The 18,107-nt window shown below is 43.4% G+C and overlaps 1 protein-coding gene across 2 annotated transcripts in view; it reads left to right on the forward strand.

Moving 5' to 3' along the window:
* Window positions 1-18,107, forward strand: part of NBEAL1 (neurobeachin like 1) — a 916,399-nt gene that overhangs the window by 206,397 nt on the left and 691,895 nt on the right. For both annotated transcript variants that reach the window (XM_086955272.1, XM_086955273.1), the window contains exon 4: window positions 15,593-15,754. In XM_086955272.1, the coding sequence (XP_086811398.1) occupies window positions 15,593-15,754 (162 nt within the window). The remainder of the gene's footprint in view (window positions 1-15,592; window positions 15,755-18,107) is intronic.

The following is an 18,107-nucleotide window of genomic DNA, read 5'->3' on the forward strand; positions in this document are numbered from 1 at the left end:
GTACCGGTGATTTGGGGCGGCAGTCAGTTGCAGGCAAGGGGTGGCGCGGGTCAAGGGAAGCGCCAAGGCCCTAGGCGTGTGACATCTAGCCCGAATGGACAGCCAGTAGGGTGCAGGCCGCTGAGTCCGGGTGCCCTGCTGTCGCCCCAGCCCACGCCGATGTGATGCAGGAGAGTAGACCGGCCTGTTCGCAGGACGGGTCCCCCAGCGCGCGCAGCAGTCTTACTTGGCTGAGGCAGGATTCCGGATGTCTCATTGAGCCACCGCTTCATCCAGGCAGCCGCCCACGGGTAAGACCCCCGCAGTCGCTGGCACGATCAGCGGGTCCCTCAGGGCCATGCCAGGCGTCTGGGCAGCAAAGGCCTCCACTCAGCCCCCAGGCCGCGGCTCACCCATCGGCAGTAGGCCGTATCCGCCTAAGGAAGGTACCACAATCCCAGGCACACAGCAGCCACAGCGGGCCACCGCTCCTGAGCCAGGGGCGGAGTCGCACCAGGCGGACGATCCCGACAACACCAATGGGAAGAGGCCCCAATGGGAAGAGGCCCCGGTGCAGGAGCTCAGGTGCCGTAGGGCGTATGGGTGTCCGGTTAGGCCCGTAGTTTGACGAGTGCCCCGAGCGCCGTCTCCTCGCTGCCCCCCAGGAGTTCATTGATGGTGCGCAATGTCGGGAAGCACCTCTGCTGACTGGAAGCCTCCCACTGATGACGGATTATGCAGGATTACACTGCTTGGCTGGCAGAGCTCGCTCAGTGCCACCATTTATGCCGTTCTCCACGAACGAGTATTTGATAATTTTCTATCTTAAACTCTAACCTGCTGGATTCCATTTCAGGGCTTCAACCATTTCCTCGCTATCGCTCACTCAGGAGTAATTCTACTCTACATGGTAGAGCCTATTAGTAAAAATGTAACGTCATGTTGCAGAATTCAGAAATTTGCCTCTACAAAGCTTTTTTTCCCCTTAATGTGCAGTATCAGTATCATCTGAGTATGTTTTCAAGTGAACATGGGATTTCACTGTAGAGACGAGTGAAGGAATCTTATCGGGGGCTGCCTCATTAATGGGCACAAGTTTGTTTGCTCACTTGAACTTGACTGCAAGTTCTCTTTGCCTTTACTTCCTGAACACTGCTGGCACTAGGCCACGACATACTGAATTGCTTCCTCTCTGGAACGATGCTAGTCCTCTTTAGGTTGTTCTTGTCTCACAGCAAAGTATTGTGACTGCAGGTTGTTCTTTGCCTGTGTTGCAGCCATTGCCATTATACAATCCTTTCCCCTCTTCTGGTCGTTTTCAAATATAGTTCAGGCATTCACTGTGCTGCAGCTGTTCAGTAGCATTGATGTTGTCTAGAATACCTTTATATCTTAAAAAAAATACTTTTATAGGTGTTGGCTTCTCCGTAACATTGGCATTTTAAACGGCTGGAAATTACTTGCATAGCTCTCGAAGTCTTCTGAGTTCCCGATGGAAAAGGAGCCACACATTTAGAACGTTTGGTTAGCCTCAACGAATGCCTCCAGCCTCTTGATGCATTTTCTTTAATTCAAACCCTTCTGTTAATTATTTGTGGCATGGAGCAGGTGTATTTTCACTTAGCTCTGGATTCTTAGCGGTTATGAATTCCCTGTATAATGATGAAGGTGATGATGATTGTCTTATATCAAATGGACAAAACCAAAGGGCCTGATTTATTGTATTTCAGTCCATCTTTCACCCTGATGGAAACGAAGACTGCAATATTTAGAGATCACCGTCGGCCCAATGGTGATCATTTTACATTGAAAGGTCAGCAGTTCCTTTGAAGGTACAAACGTTTGGTGACAGCCATCTACCAAACTTTTAGTTTTTCGAAAAACGAACTCTCAAAGTGTCCGTTTGTATTTAAAAAACAAATGACTAATGACACCCACACCCGCTGAGTTTTTAACCCCGTGGATGTGGTGGTCATTATTCTAATTTGTCTGATCATCGTCAAGTTTCCCTGGCAGTGACAGTCCAAAAAAGGACATCGGCCATAAATAGGGCTTGCAGTGTGATGCTCTTACTCTGATGGCTAACACACCGCCAGCCCATCGGAGTAAGCTTTCCATTGAAGGAGCTAATAAGGGCACTGCCAACAGAAAGCTAACGGTCTGCCTCACTCCTAAATAGGGTGGGTTGCAGGCCCGGCTCCAGGAATTTTTATTTGGGTGGGCCAAGGGTGCATTTGGGTGGGCCACTGGGACTCAATTTGTTGCATATATTTCTGGGCAGGCCTGCTTCAGGGCCCTCATTTATCTCGTCTTACTCTTGCAAGGCCCCGTAAAACGCACTCTTTTCCAAATCTCGTTCTAAATGTTATTACTCTCAAAAAGTGCTTTTTCCTTTTAATGTTCCTTTGCTGGGAAGAGGAGGTTTCGGAGGTGGGGGTATCAGGCAAATGACAATTCTCGGGCTCCCTCTGTGCGAGCCTTCAGGGAGAATCCCTCTTCATTACTACCTCCACCTGACCCCGGACTCTGCAATACACTCCCTTACAGGCTTGAATATCCACTACTCCTCTCCAGTGCACCTTATGTCACAGCTGACCTTGGGCCCCAACCCCATATCAGGCACCATCGGGCTCCACTTTCATTTTGCCCGGTAAAAACATTAGAAAAATCACCTTCAAACTTAAAACACTGAATATAGCAGTAAATGTAATTTGCACACACTTTAAAGTATGTTCCACAGTAGCCCTTATGACCCGACTGCTAATTAAAAAAACAAAAACAGAAAGGCCATGACAGCGCCGGCTTTATCGCTGATGCAAAAGTATTTTTTGGTGCCACAACAATAACCTCTTTCTCCGTAAATACCTTTACTACCACCTTCCAACAGTGCCCCTCATCCCTCCATGACCCCCCCTATTGACCTCCTCCTCAGATTTCCTCACTGCCTCACGCCACAAGTGCCCCTCATATCCCCATATCCCCTCCCCCTCATGACCTCCTCCTTGGAGACCAATACCCCTTATCTCTTGGTAGCCCCTCCCACTCAAGACCTCCTCGTCTAACTCCCTCACTACCACCCTCCACCAGTGCCCCTCATCGCTCCTTAGCCCCTCCCACTACCTCTTCCTCGGATTCCCTCACTGCCTCCCTCCAACAGTGCCCCTCCTCTTTACGTAGGCCCTCTCTCATATGCATTTCATTTGTTGTATAGCGCTACTCATATCAGTGTAGTGTGTGTCAGTACTTTACATCACACACACATTATACAGAGACAATGAATCATACAAGTATGTAAATCAGTCTACAGGGATTGTCACATTAGCCAATGAGGATTACAAGGTGTATAAATCACGTCATCCATACTGGTGGGCAGTATATTTTAAGAGAGTTTGGTCTGGGGTAACACAACCTTAGGATTTAAAGAGCACTCCATGGGGGTCAGAGCTTTACTGATAAAAATGTATATCTGTCCAAACATACTCATTTTAGCAACATTAGAATATTGAAAGACTGGGGAAGTTCTAAATATATCACAAAACAAAAAAAGGGAAGTTCTAACTATACCATTCATGTTTGTAGACAGCTCTTAGATGACAGTTCATAGGTCACTGTCCTATGATACGATTGTAACTTCTAAACTCCAAGTAACACAAGGATCTCTGCGACAAAGGCAGTAACCCACTGAGCTATCCAGATACAATACAGTTCATCTGCATTTGAAAAACTACTAACAAACAAATGATTGCTCTCCAGAAGAATCATTAATCACCAGCGTTATCTGGGCATTTTGTATTGTCTTATTGCTATCCTGCATCGGCCATGATAAAGATAAAAACTGTTTAAATGAAGCTCACACGAATTATGTGTCCTGCTGGGCCTGTGCAGATTTTAAAAAGAAAAAAACGTAGTAACACATTCTCTTACCTGCTCCATTAGTCAAACTTTGTGTCACAGTCTGATGTGATAAGCCACTGCAAGGGTTAGGAAAGGTGACTAAGAATAAACAAACTTCTTTTTGCCTGAGCTGCATAGAAAAAGAAATATCAACGCAGCAGGACAATAGGCAAAGGTTACCAAAGGTTACCAGTGTCAAAGAAAGGATTTTGTCACCCTTCCCTGTGCCACGATGAAGGGGTGAAAAAAGTAAACAAAGCCTCGTTAACATGTTAATGGTCTTTAGAGACCTGTGAAGTACTCGGGTGATGGGCCGTGATAATCTCTAAATCTGTCTGTGTGTGTGTGCGCCTGGGAAAGCTGTGTGGGCCGGGCTGACACACACGACCTGCGCGTTGCGCGCCAGCTTTCCAGCCCTCACTGCTGAGGGCCAAGGCTCCTGTTTGGGTGGGCCAGGCTCATATTTGGGTGGGCCTGGCCCACCCGGCCCACCCGCTAGAACCGGGCCTGGTGGGTTGACCGAGAGTTTGGCGGAAAGGTGACTCTGTCACGTTTGTGAAGGACTACCCTGTCTGCTAAACTCTAAATCAGGCCCTAAATGTCATTAAATACAAGGGACAGAGCTGGACAGCCAAGATGTTGTTCCCTCGCGTGGTTGCTGCTGCCCAGATGCATGCAGGGGATACTCTACCCGAGCGCACCGAGTGTGGACGAGATACTACAGCAGAGGTCTTCAAACTTTTTTGCTCAGAGCCCCCCTAAGGAAAATGTTTTGATGTCTGGCCCACCTCTAAAACTTTATGGCAAGACTTGGGGGAGTGGGAGTGGGAGTGGTACGGCTGAGCGCAGGGGGCTAGGAGTATGAGATAATTTCAAAGGTACTTTTCTGTAGCTTAAATTCGGCACTAAATATGAGCAGTATAAAAGAGCAAATATATCACACAAAACTAAAATTTACCAGAATAACTCGGCCTCTCATAATTAGGGTGTTGCGAGCCCCTGACTATCCTGCACCCCAATGCAGATGTACCTGCGGAACTAATGATAGCTGCAGACCTAAGTAGCAGGCTGCCTCTCTCCTCTCCCTACCACGCCAGGCCATCCTTCCAGCCCTGAAATAGACTCTCTGATCCTTTCAGACAAAAATGTGCCCCCACAAGTTTCCCACACTTTGCACCAACGGTTACTTAAGCTCGGATGCTAGCAAGGCCGAATGCATCTTTTACAGAGTACGACATTCATGATTCTGATGCAGTGGGCCCTCAGCCCCCTGGCATCCCTGCCACTTAACCTACTTCAATAATGATAGCTACGCAGTACTGCCAAGTGCCACGCAACACGAGTTAGACTAACGCATTTCAGTGCGGTGCACTGCATCACCGCACTGAAATGCATTGTCACGCATATTTGCATATGTTTGTGAGCAGTCACTGTGAGGGCTGAAGGTGCAATGGTGTGGCATAGTGCCACCCGTGGCTGCAGCGTGCCCGCGCTCTTAGCTGAGCCAAGGCGCCGCTGGCAGGCTCAGGTGCCACAATGTATCCTAATGTGGTGATTCCTGGCACGGCGCAGCTCTTAGTCAGACAACCTAACTTAAGGGCTGGGCCCAGACACGTTATTTGAATACAATTGTCCGGTCGCGCCGCGGGGACGTCACATCCTTCTGCTACAGCACTGTGGGAAGTTTGAGAGAAAAATAAATAAAGAAACATTCTCTTCCACTCCACTGTTGATTACATACAGGAAACCTTTTTAGCTTGTCTCTTCTCCTACAGCAGCCTGTTGGTTGAAATGGAACAGTTCCCTAACACGTAATGACATTTCTTTTTTTCGCGCTCATTTCATTAGGGGCAAATGGCATAAAAATCCTTGAGGGCTGGATCAAGATTAGAGGCCATTCTTAGATCTGAAGGATTGGGACATACAATTAAATTTTTCATACATTGTTTTTTAAACCAATTCCTAAGATTGTATTAAGAATGGTTGATATGCTATGAACAAGCATGAAAAGGTTTCCTGTATGTAATCAACAGTGGAGTGGAAGAGCATGTTTATTTATTTATTTATGAAGTTTTATATAGCACGAACATGACCCGACTATAAGGCAAGAGCCCTCACACAGTATTGGTTGATTAGGAAAAGAAGGGTAGAAATGAGAAATGTAACTCCTTTGGTTCTTCCGGTGATTACTCTTTCAGGAGTATATTGTCTGGAAGAAATATCCAGGCTCCCAACATCAAGGAGATGCTTAAAAGACACTAAACACAACAATATAGCCACATTTTCAGATAACATATTTTAAAGATAAAAAAGGATTGCAAGGCCATTCGAGAAACAGTTTGTAAACATTGACATTTCATAGACAAGTATTCTTAGGACTAGAATGGTTAGAGAAACAAGATCCCTTTAAAAGCTGATAGATAAGCTGTTCATCCATTGGTGTTCCATCCACTTGAATGTGCTCTGTTAAGATTACTGATCAGCCCATATTGTCTGCTCAGTGAAAGTTACATTGGCTCGCAAAGGAAGTAGACTTTCAGAGTTACATCTGCTACAATGGACTCTGTAGACCTTTCGACACACCACCTGAAAGGTCATTCCTGACTGTATGAATTAAAAAAGCCCTTACAGCACCCAAGTATCAGGATTTTCACTTGTATTCAGCAGTTTCTTACAAAACCCATTGGGTTCTGCAAGCTGGCCTGAATTCTCCAAGCTGTAAGAGTTAAGTGAGTGATCAAGAACAACATTGTGTGAGAGACATTGGGGATTGGAAATTCAGGTACAAGTTAAAGTATGGTCAAGAACAAGACTTGAGGACGCCAAAGAGATTTTATCAGGGCCAAGAATGTTTTTTTAGTGAAATACCTGAACAAGGACTCCAGATATCATTAAGAAAGGACGAAAGGCACTATTTATGTTCTGAGACCAGCCATGAAAGAAATCGTCAGTAGCAGCAGCTAAGGAGTGTGGTCTCCAACTTTAGAAAGAAGGAAGATGAGTATTTAAACAGAAAGCAAAAAGATCAGTAGAGAAGAGACTCCATCAAGAAGAAATTCTTCTGAATATAGAAGGATTTTGATGCCAGTTGTTTGAATTTTTAGTGCCTGGAGTACCAATCTGCTACAGAATTGTGGTCCCCCAGCCGATACATTGCTTCAACTGATCATTTGTATTGAAGACACTGCTTCCAAAACCATTTTGCAAGTTCCACAAGTTATTTGGATTTAATCTCTCCTATTATGTATGTGACAGCTATTATGTTATCATCCTTCATAATACTGCACAATTGGCCCTCTCCTTTGTAAAAATGTGAGTTGCAAAGGAGAACCAGCAAGCACCACTAAGCACTTTATATGCAGAAATGACTTCTGCTTTGACCATGTGCCTTCAATCGCAACTTGACCTCACTGTGCACCCACACCTTCCAGCCTTGCATCTGTGGCTGACCATAGGATTACATTCATAAAGGTTCTCAAGAGGGTTCCTGTATAGTGGTATTTGTGGTGCTAATTATGAGATAGCATTAATGATTTGCATTGATGTGTGATAGGGACATTATGCTTTAGTGTTGATGGATTCAAACTTATTTCCAGATAATTATAGTAGCAATATGGCTTCCCTCCTTTTCAATTAAGATCTGTCTATTTGAGGTTCGCCACTGTTACTCTGTGTCTCCATTTAGCACTATGTTGTTTTCTGTAAATCAGGATGTGATCATCGAAAGAGTGGTCTAGAAATCATTGTAACTGTCTAATATTTGGAGCTATCCAGGTACGGGAGATTTGTAAGGCAACTCGAGAAGTGAGTCTATTCTTGGATGTAGATATTTTGGCACACATAGCCATAAACGTCTCTTAAAAAGGCTTCCTATTAAAATTGACAGTTGATCAGATCTGCTTCTGATGCATATGTCAATCCTGTTTAACCTTAGTAGAATCAAACATAATTTTGTCACAAATCATGGATTGAAGCATAATCTAATCTAGACGTGAAGTTCAATACCTGGATTCAAAATGTTGGAGTTACTATTATTAATGATGTTAAGGATCCATTTCTGATCAGTTATTGAATGCTGTAATACTTTAATCCAGCCGATGTAGCTGAAAAACTGAGATCAGTGAATACCTAGACGTCAGGTAGAGTATTTTCCCTCTCATGATACAGGTGTTAATGTATGTCAATTTCAGAACTATCTTTTAGAACGTTGTTTCAACAATAGCAGACCCACACTCTATATCTAGCCTTGCGGAGATGCTGTTGCCAGAGATGCATACTTTGTAGGATGCTGTGACATGTTTGCTGAGAAATGTTTGGCGGTAAGGAAACATAGTTGTCACTCTTCACAAGCAGCTCAAAAGAATAGGTGTGATGTATAAAGGGTTGTATGGCCTAGTTTCTGGTTGTTTGCATGGTTCTCATTTCTTAATTATGAAGTTTCATGTACCCGTACATGTCAATTTGCAATTACTTCAGAGTGATATGTGTGACTTCAAAATCTAGCTGTAATACTGAAGGGCAACTCCGAGTTCAATCTGTGAAAGGAAAGGCACGCTCTGATATTCTTTAAGCACTGCTCCCCTAAAGCATGACCTCTTTTGAAAAGCGATCCAGAGCATTTTGGTTTTCAGGCCTTATTTGCACCTAATTAGACTTACTCCTGAAGCTTGCGTTAGTTAATTCCACAAACTGTTGCCCTAAAATCTCAATGACCTCCCTCTGTGTTTCAGCCATTTGGAGGTTTAAAAAAACACTAAATAATATTGGAATTATCATTGGCAAAGCCAGTAGGTCTGGTTAGTATTTTCAGTTATAATACAGAACTTCTGGCCTTGCCGATGTCACTGGTACACTGCATTTGTATTTCATAAGCAGCCAGGCGGCAAGAGCTGGGAGCCTCTGGGCGCTCTGAATTTTATCAGCAGACTGGTGGCTGCATATCGTTTCTAGTGACACCAGAGCTGGGATGGGCAGACCTTTTATTCGGCTAGGCCCTCCCCTTGTGGTCTGGTTCCCTTGAGGCTGGTTTTGAAGTCTCAGGGCTGCTCCTGCCTCTAGCACATTCCCCAGCTCCCTGAGGTTAACTGCAGCAGGCATAGGGAGACTTCAAGATAGGGTGAAAGGGAGGGAAGGGGAAAGTGCAGAGAAAATGATCAGAGAGGGAGAAAAGAGCTATAGGAGAGAAGGGCAGGAGAGAAATAGATGGATGAAAAGAAACCGATTGAGAAGATGAAGGAAGCGGGCTGGTTTGAGAATTTTTGCCAGGGTGTCTTTTGGTTCCCTAGTCTGGGCCTGCACCAAAGGGGCTGGTTCTGTAATGGAAATTATTGAAGGACCAAGCTCTTTGGTGTACCTAGCCAACTCAGTTGTTTTCCTATTAAGTAAACCAGTTCGTTGTGCAGTGAATTGGTTGCTATTTATTAGATAGAATTAGGGACCCCCTCTCAAAATACTTTCAGGTCAGGGAGTAGAGGGGAAAGAAACAATTAGAAGCAAAGAAATACTCCCTCAAGACCTATAATCACTTTACTACTGGGAATAACCTCTATCAAGGGCATACACAAGGCACATATTCAACATATTGGTTTACTCATTTATTATTATTTTTGACAATTTTTTCCATTATTTAGGTCATTTTTCTCTTTTTCAAAATATAAGTAATCATTCACTGTGCGTTGCAAATACATTTTTTTCTCCTTTTTTCTTTTAAATACATATACAAAAGTTATTTTCCATTTTTTTAAAATACAAAGATGAAAAAAGACATGATTATTTTATAAAAACGAGACAACTCCAATATACAGGTCGAGAACCACACTCATTCACCCTCATTCACACATACTAACCATTCATAACTCAACTATAACCGAAAAAAACAAAATCCTGTTGTTTTGCACCAGTTGTCCACTATACAACCAACGGGTTGGATCTAAATTAGGAAAATTGGCCGACGCGTTTCGGTGGAAAACAGCAATAGGGACCACCTTCCTCAGGACCAGCCAGGGGCAATTCAACAGTGGGTTCGCAACCTGAAGTTTTAGTCTCTCTAAAAAAGTACTATGAGATTTGTGTTAGCTCAGGACTTCTGCGTCAAAACACAATTAATTTTTCATCCAGGGACTAGGGCCTTTTCAATTTGGCAGACGGCAGCAGGTATTAACAACCATCCTCTAAATACTTCCCATCAGAGGAAGAAGACCATCAAATAGTTTAGTTGATGTGATATTTCATTCCGTCATTCTGTCAGCAGGGAGAACTGATTAGTAAGTACATAGGGTCTTTCTTAAATATTATTTTCGTATCCCAGAAGGTGGAACCCAGATTCATTCCATTTTTCTTTTCCCCTTGATTTTAAAGAATAGGTTATCTTTACATATGCATCCTCTGATCCTTTTGGTTGTGCCTCATCACATGCGGTTGCTCTGGTGTATTAAACGGTTCTATCAACTGGTTGATACCAAAATTATGTAGGTGGCGTACGTCCCAGAGCTCCGCCAAGTGTCACAGCCCGGATAGCAATCACTGAGAGTAGTGAAGGGGGTAATTCTTCTGCAAAGATGTGGATTAGAACACAAATAAAGAAAAAAATGTTCTTCTGTAACAAAACAGGAGAAAAGAGGACTTCACCAATCGGAAAAATAAGAAGCACCTACCAGCTCTTTCAGAAACTCGTTGACCAAGGCAACTACTAATTGAAAAAACATTATAAGAAAAACTGACAAGGTCCCAAATGGAGTTACTCAGAGATCAAATAGCAGTCCTTTGTGCCTAAACCATGCACCAAAGCGTCAGGCCACATTAACTTTCATGATGCAGCTAAACATTGATAGTTGCTCATTGGCCACAAATAGTGAGTGAAATAGTTTCCCCAACAACTCTTCAACTTCAGCCAATATCTAAGAATATGGGGAATTTGAAAACCAAGATCAACATTAATGTTGAGGAAGGTTGAATGAATTGCTCCTTAAGAGGATGGCTGAAAGATTGGCAACCATTTAGCAGAATAGCTAATGAGAAGGACAAATAGCAGAAGCAGAGACATGGGAATTGTAGAGAAAATCTCTCCCACCTTCTTGACGTTGAGACCTCTCGAGATCACAGGTTTCCTGGAAGTGGAAGTTGGCTCTTTGATCAAAGATCAAAAACTACACAAGTTCTATAAAAACCAAATCTGAGGGATCACTCAGAATAATGCCGGTAGTCAGAAATTTGAATACAAAACAAATCGTGGCAAAGTTTACAGCTTATAGAGATGACAGGTGTTATCTGACAAGGGCTTGGTTAAAGCCCTAGCTGCCCAGCAATCAGGCTGTTGTCAGGAGCAAAATTTGAGGAAATTGATTGTTTTGTGCCGTAGACATTCCAACTAGTGCCCCGCTTCAGCTCTACTAACAGATCTCTATGATCCCTATCATAGGAGCTGGGACCTGGAACACTCAGGAACCTGTAAAAATATTGCTTATAGCTGAGAAAGTGGGCTAAAGGATCTACAACTCTACCCTACCTGTTAGGTCTAGGAACCAACCATAGCGCTGCTGCAAAGTGACCTACATCAGGCCTTTGCTGGAACCCTAGACTGTTACAATTAGTACAGCACCAGTACTAATTGGGAGCGGGCCTACAACTAGAACCAAAGTCTGCACCAACAGAAACTGGAGTATCTGGAAAGAGGAATAAAGATCCTGTTTATATAGAGGAGCAGGAATCATCATCTAATAGAAACAGAAAGCAGACAGTGGAATTAAGGCAGGTTGCATCTAGTAACACTATTTGCACAGCTTCAGTTGGAAATGGGTTCACGAACTGAGACCAAACACATCTCTAGTTAAATTTTACGGAAAGAAACATTTGCTTAAATATAACATCTGTGTTTGACAGAAATTGGGTGTGCTTAATTCTTGTCATGGCAAAGAGCCCTTATATCTACATCATAAACCTAATACACTCCCTAGGCTAACACTCCATGGCTATAACCCTGAGACTACAATATGCCATTCAGCCTAACCACAGTGTGAGCCTTGAGCTGGTCACAAGTATTGTAGGTTATAACAATATCCGATTGTGCTTTGAGGGGTAAACAGACTACCAACCTTATCCATGCAGGTGTCGGACAATAGCAAAGTAATCCTACAACCCTGCCCCGGCTAAAACACAGAACTGAAACTGCAAAACCAGATCTCATCTCATGACATCGAGAGTGCTCGAAAAAGTGCCTGTAATTATGGTACTAAAAAGGCTGCAAGACTGTATCCCCAGAAATAGAACAACTGTGAGTGCCAAACCTAAGTACTCTTAACTTTCAGCACCTATGTTCTAGAAGCGTTGGAAGCATCAGCATCAGGGCAGAACATCTAAGAAAGGGGATTGGGTGAAAAGGTTGCCACATTTACTCCAACAAGCTTCTGGTGAGACCCACGTGAACAAAGAAGACTAATTGTAGTTAGAAAGAACCAAGCTTTTTCTTTACTAAATGCATGGCCTGCTGGTGTAGTCTTCATATGGTAATATCAGTGAGGAGAAAAACTAATGAGGTGACAAAAAATGATCCAGTCTTTCAATGCCCTTCTGGGTACAGTACAACTGATTGAGATACCTATAACATACGAATAACATCCTAGTGCTCAGTGGGTGAGCAAGGGGTTGCTAAAATTGTTTCTAATGTGATTAGGTGAATATCCCACTTTATTATTGTTGCTCAGCATCATTTAAAGTGTTTTTCATTTTAAAAACCAGCCATAATGACAATTGACAACGAATTGGTGCAAACAAAAATATCTATAATATTTTTCTAATATTATGTTTGCCCAAGTAGAAGGTTTACAACAATTAGGAAATTCATATTTCTTGTCTATACCCGCATGTCTAATTAAATTAAATTAAATTAAGCTGCCTCGATCTGTCTAAAGTAGATAGTCTGTTGACTCCAACTGATGTGCCTAAAGGTTAAATATTAAGAACATTTGAATAGAGGGGCTTCTGAGGAATACATTAAGAGCAAAAGAAAATGGGTGTCTCAATACTGTTGGAGTTAAATAAGCAGGGGATCTCAGTCCCATTCCTTGTGGGTAGGGCCCATGCACTTGATCCATCTCTGGCATACTAATGGTCGACTCTTGGACACTGACTCTTCATTGGACTAATATTATTGTGATATGGCCACATAAAAAGGTGCCGCATGGAACAGTGTGTAGAAATTGGTATAATATAAATCTTTGTGGTAAATCAGATTTTTTTAGGATACACCTGATAATAATTTAAACAAAACTACATTGTTTTTCTGAAAAAAGTATTTTTAAGATTAGTTTGCACCTTCGTGTCTTCCATTGGCTGTGTAATTCTGTTGATGCAAAACTCCTCCCAAACACTGTAAACAGTGGGTTTCTGAGGGATAGATGATCTCCTGTAGATACATAGATCCAGGATTTGGTGGGGATTTCATTTCACTCGGAGAAGCCCTGTTTCTTTTTTTGGAGAGGGCCGAGGAGTACATTTGGCCTAGTAAGTTCGTGGTGGGATTTGAATAAACCTTTGACAAGACTTGTCTAAAGTTTTTAAGTGAAAGTTGGCAATGTAACTGGTTCCTAATTTCCATGAACTATGTATTCCAGAACTGTGCATCCAAAACAGTTTAACGGTCTAAACAGTTCACTAAAGCAGTCTGCATGTGAAAAGAGTATGGACTCATGGAATGTATACTCTTTATTTTTGAGTTTGAAGTGTGAAGGGGAAGAGTATAAGCCTATTTCAAGATTTAGTGCTGTGGTTACGAGATTTCCAGCTGTGGGAACAGGATTTATAAACCTGACATGCACATATGCCGAAGCACACCTCAATCAGTCTAAATTGTAATGTAGGTAGTAATCAATGTAGTAATCAAAGGGAATACATAAAATGTTCCTTTGTCTTTCTTTTCTTTTCTCAAAGATCCATGTACAAAAACACACTGGCAGCCGACACGTGTTTCGTCCAATGGACTTTTTCAAGGCTGCAAATAATTTTATTACAATTTAATTCTCCCATATACAAATGTATGTGCAGTTAACATTGCCATTCGAAAATTGCCCATGAGTTGGACATTGGCCAATGCAGCCATACACCACAAAGCAAGCGCCATAGAATAAAGGATTTTAATGTGCCAAAAAGTGAAAGAGATCATGAGATGGCGTCACCTTAATAAAAAAAAAATCTCACCATATTCCTATGATGTGTTATACCACCATTCTTGATGTAGCCGATAGTAAGAATTATTGGGATTACTAGAATAATGCAGACCGACGAAGGTCAGACCTTTCTATCCAGTGACGTCAGACGCCAACAGTGGGCAAGACGAGTAAGCAGCATTAGCGTTGGCAATTGTATACAGCTTGGGTAAATTTAACCCCTGCAGTCCCTACTATCGGCTACATCAAGCTGCGTGGGGCAACACTTCGTAGGTCTGCATTATTCTAGTAATCCCCACAATTCTTACTATCGGCTACATCAAGAATGGTGGTATAATGGTGGCATGAAGACATCTTGTGCCTGTGATGGTGTGGGGGCTGTGTCTTATGTGTACTGTCAGTATAAATTGAGTTTGAATATAACCGTATATGACTGTGCTGATGAGATGGGAGGTGTTTAGCTATTTACAAGACCTGGAACCATGTTGTTTCTGTGATGCTGCCAGGGGTTGTCTCAAATATGTATTGTTGGTTTTGCGTAAAGTGTACATTCAGGAAGCTCCTGATAAGGGGGTATCGACATACCTGCTATTGTTGTTGTTGAGACGCCTAGGTACTTGTGACATCTGGTTGCTTCTATTCTTTCCTGGCCAAGCGACCATACTGGGTTTTTGGTCCCAGAATTGTGGACCGCAAGGATTTTGGTTTTCTTTTTGTTTGTCTGTAACCCATTCCTGTTGGAATATATGGCGGTTGCATCCAGGAGACTTTGTAGGCCACTCTTTGTATGGCGAAGAAGAGCCAGATCGTCGTCGTAAATTCGGTTCAGTCCCTGTGCTCCCAGCCCTTATCACCCTTAACTCTGACAAGACACTGCCTTTGCCTAGGAGCCACCCTCCAATACTCCAGCAACAGTTCGAATAACACTCTGACCAGAGCTATCCAACTTTTAATGATGATGGTGATAGTGGGGATGAGTTTGCTCCACACTATGATGATGACAAATTTCATATAGCCCTACAAGAAGCCATTGGGCTGGATACTTCCCCTGACTCTGTCTTTCCCTCCTGGCCCAACATTTTAACATGCCCATTTTGATAAATCCAGGAAAGCCCTGTGGCTCATTTTTTCATTCGAGGTTGTTCTGAATGAGCATGTGTGCATGCCAACATCTGTCATTTTTACTCTGCCCATAAACAAGAGTAATGATTCTAAGGTCTGTCGGCTGAGTGATTATTCTCTAACCGGATGTGTATGCTTTGTTTATCTTAGTTTGGCTTGGCATCTTGCAGTCTATCAAAATGTATTTTCGAGGCTTACCTTAATATTTACGTAGTTCATTCCAAACCTTTACGTAGACCATCCCCCGTCATTGCAAACTTGTAGGTAAAAGATATAGTCTAGATGTTATGTTCATCTACTTCCCCATCGGCACAGAATTGGCAGGGTGACATGTATGTAACAGCAGTAGCTCTGTTGTGTTCCTTTGCTACGTTAAGCTCGTTCGCACCTTGTTGCCATGTTGTTTGGTACTGTTCAAACTCCTGTTTACATTGTAGGGTGGATGATGTACCTCCTGGAATATCGCTACTACCTGATAACATTCTGCAGGTCCTCCGGTACCAGCTGCTGCAGTGTGTGCAGAAAACCGCCGATGGGCTTGAAGAGGAGCAGCAGGCCCTTTCACTTCTGCTTGTCAAATTTTTCATCATTGTCTGCCGGTACAGTAATTATTAATTTTTCAGTGAACATGCCAAGCATTGTAGTGCCAACTGAGTTAGAGCGCAGTCTCTTAGTAACCTAATCTTTGTTAACGTCCTTAATTCTTGTACTGAGGCTCAAAAGTTCCCTAAAAAAGTATTTGACTCTCCTTGTTTACTTTCTGCGATCCATATACTTAGAGTATTCCCCATGTTCTCAATGTCCCAGTTTTTGACCAATTGTATATTTTGTTATGTACCTCTGTCACAGCTTATAAATGTGAAATCTGGGGTTGGGGTTGCCACTTTGTACTGTACGGTAAGGTATCTAGAAGCTACTAAAGATTATAAAATAGACTGACTGAATCTAGGTGGAAGTTAGTTTGAACACAAATTTGAGATTAATGTTTTGAAACATTTCGCTAGATATAAAATACAGCCTGTGTATTTTACATTACGCTTTAAAGCTAACAATCTTTTTTGTTATAGCTGTCTTCCTTTCTGTTATGTCCTGTAACTCCTTTTCCCAACCCTAAACGTAACCCTATTCTTAAACCTTATCCATACACTGTGCTCCTAAGTGACATAATGTGACCCTCACCATTATCTTAACATTGGATCTCACCCTCTCTCGCCCTAACTGTAAAATCCACCCTGTGAAGTACGCCAGCTCTAATTTTTAACCCTGACTCTAATCCCTACTTTTATCCTTTCTCAATCCCTAGCCCTCACGCTAACACTAACCGTTTGTAAACCACCACCTTCACTTGCACTCTTTTCACTAATGTACTCTTAACACTTAGCCTGTCCCTAACCATAGCCTTCTGACAACTTCTTGCGTTGCACCAACACTTGCTCCCATTTTTTACTGTGACCCCTTTTCTCTTAACTTAGTTCAAATTAATGTAATATTATTTCATAGTAAACGTTTTCAGACCTTTAGCTGCATTATTTGTTTTTCTCATTTTTTATTTCAAACTTTTTGTCCGCAGTGAGGCTTTGAGTGTTCTTTTTGGCTATTGTTTGCCACCACTTTCTATGAATCTTAATTAAAACAAGCATTTACCATGCAATGGTCTCGGCATTATTAAAGGTAGAGCTATTGGCATTGCTCATGACATTTTTTTTCTTTCTTTTTAAAAAAAAATAAATAAATGGTATTGTGATTTACAATGGCAATAGGTGAGCATTAGAGAGTAGTAGAGAGTATTCGCGGACACAGAGCCACACGCACAGAAAGCCACACACACAGCGAGCCCCACACACAGACAGCCAGCCCCACACACAGCCAGCCCCACACACAGCCAGCCCCACACACAGCCAGCGCCACACACACAGCCAGCCCCACACACAGCCAGCGCCACACACACAGCCAGCGCCACACACACAGCCAGCCACACACACAGCCAGTCACACACACACAGCCACACACACACACACACACACAGCCAGCCAGCCACACACACACACAGCCAGCCAGCCACACACACACACACAGCCAGCCAGCCACACACACACACACAGCCAGCCAGCCACACACACACACACACACACACACACACAGCCAGCCAGCCACACACACACACTCAGCCAGCCAGCCACACACACACAGCCAGCCAGCCACACAGCCAGCCAGCCACAGCCAGCCAGCCACACACAGCCAGCCACACACAGCCAGCTACACACAGCCACACGCACACAGCCACACGCACACACACGCACACACACACAGACAGAGACACAAACGGCCCTGCCGTTGACTATTTCCAATACTTAATCAATTAGCAGGCAGCCTTCTACCCCAGAAAGACGCACCCTCACCGGGCTATAAGCAAAAGACCACTTATCCCCCAAAGCAGAATGAAACAGGCTTCATAGGGTGCATGAAAGGGCGCAGGCGTTGGGCTGCGGCTCTGCCTTCAAGAGGGGGGAAGCGAGCTGCAGCCGGCAAGTATTCAGCGTCACCATCATACCTGAAATCCACCAGGCGTGTCTTCCACGATAAGGATGAATGAATAGCGCGGCACCTATAGGTAGAGGAAACCAGATTTGTTACACCCGCTCTCCGGTTGTGTGAAGCCCCCAGAAAGATAAAGAACCCTCGCAGCCTAGACGGCATTGGTATCGTACCTGTGATATGGCGCAGCCGCAACATTCACCAAAGTCTGGCGAGAGCGACAGGAGATGGGTCCCGCCATGTTTAAAGGAAAGAAGAGGGAGCTGAGCGTGTCACGAATCACGTGACCACGCGAGCGTTGCTGCTATTCTGTTCCCATCAACAGTAGGCTCAAACGAGCAGCCATCTTAAAGTGGAGTTAGTTCAGATCGCAATCCATACAGTGATACAATACAGATAGATCACCATAATGTATTT

This window comes from Lissotriton vulgaris, chromosome 2_1 (genome assembly GCF_964263255.1).
Source record: "Lissotriton vulgaris chromosome 2_1, aLisVul1.2, whole genome shotgun sequence".
NCBI classification, from domain to species: Eukaryota; Metazoa; Chordata; class Amphibia; order Caudata; family Salamandridae; genus Lissotriton; species Lissotriton vulgaris.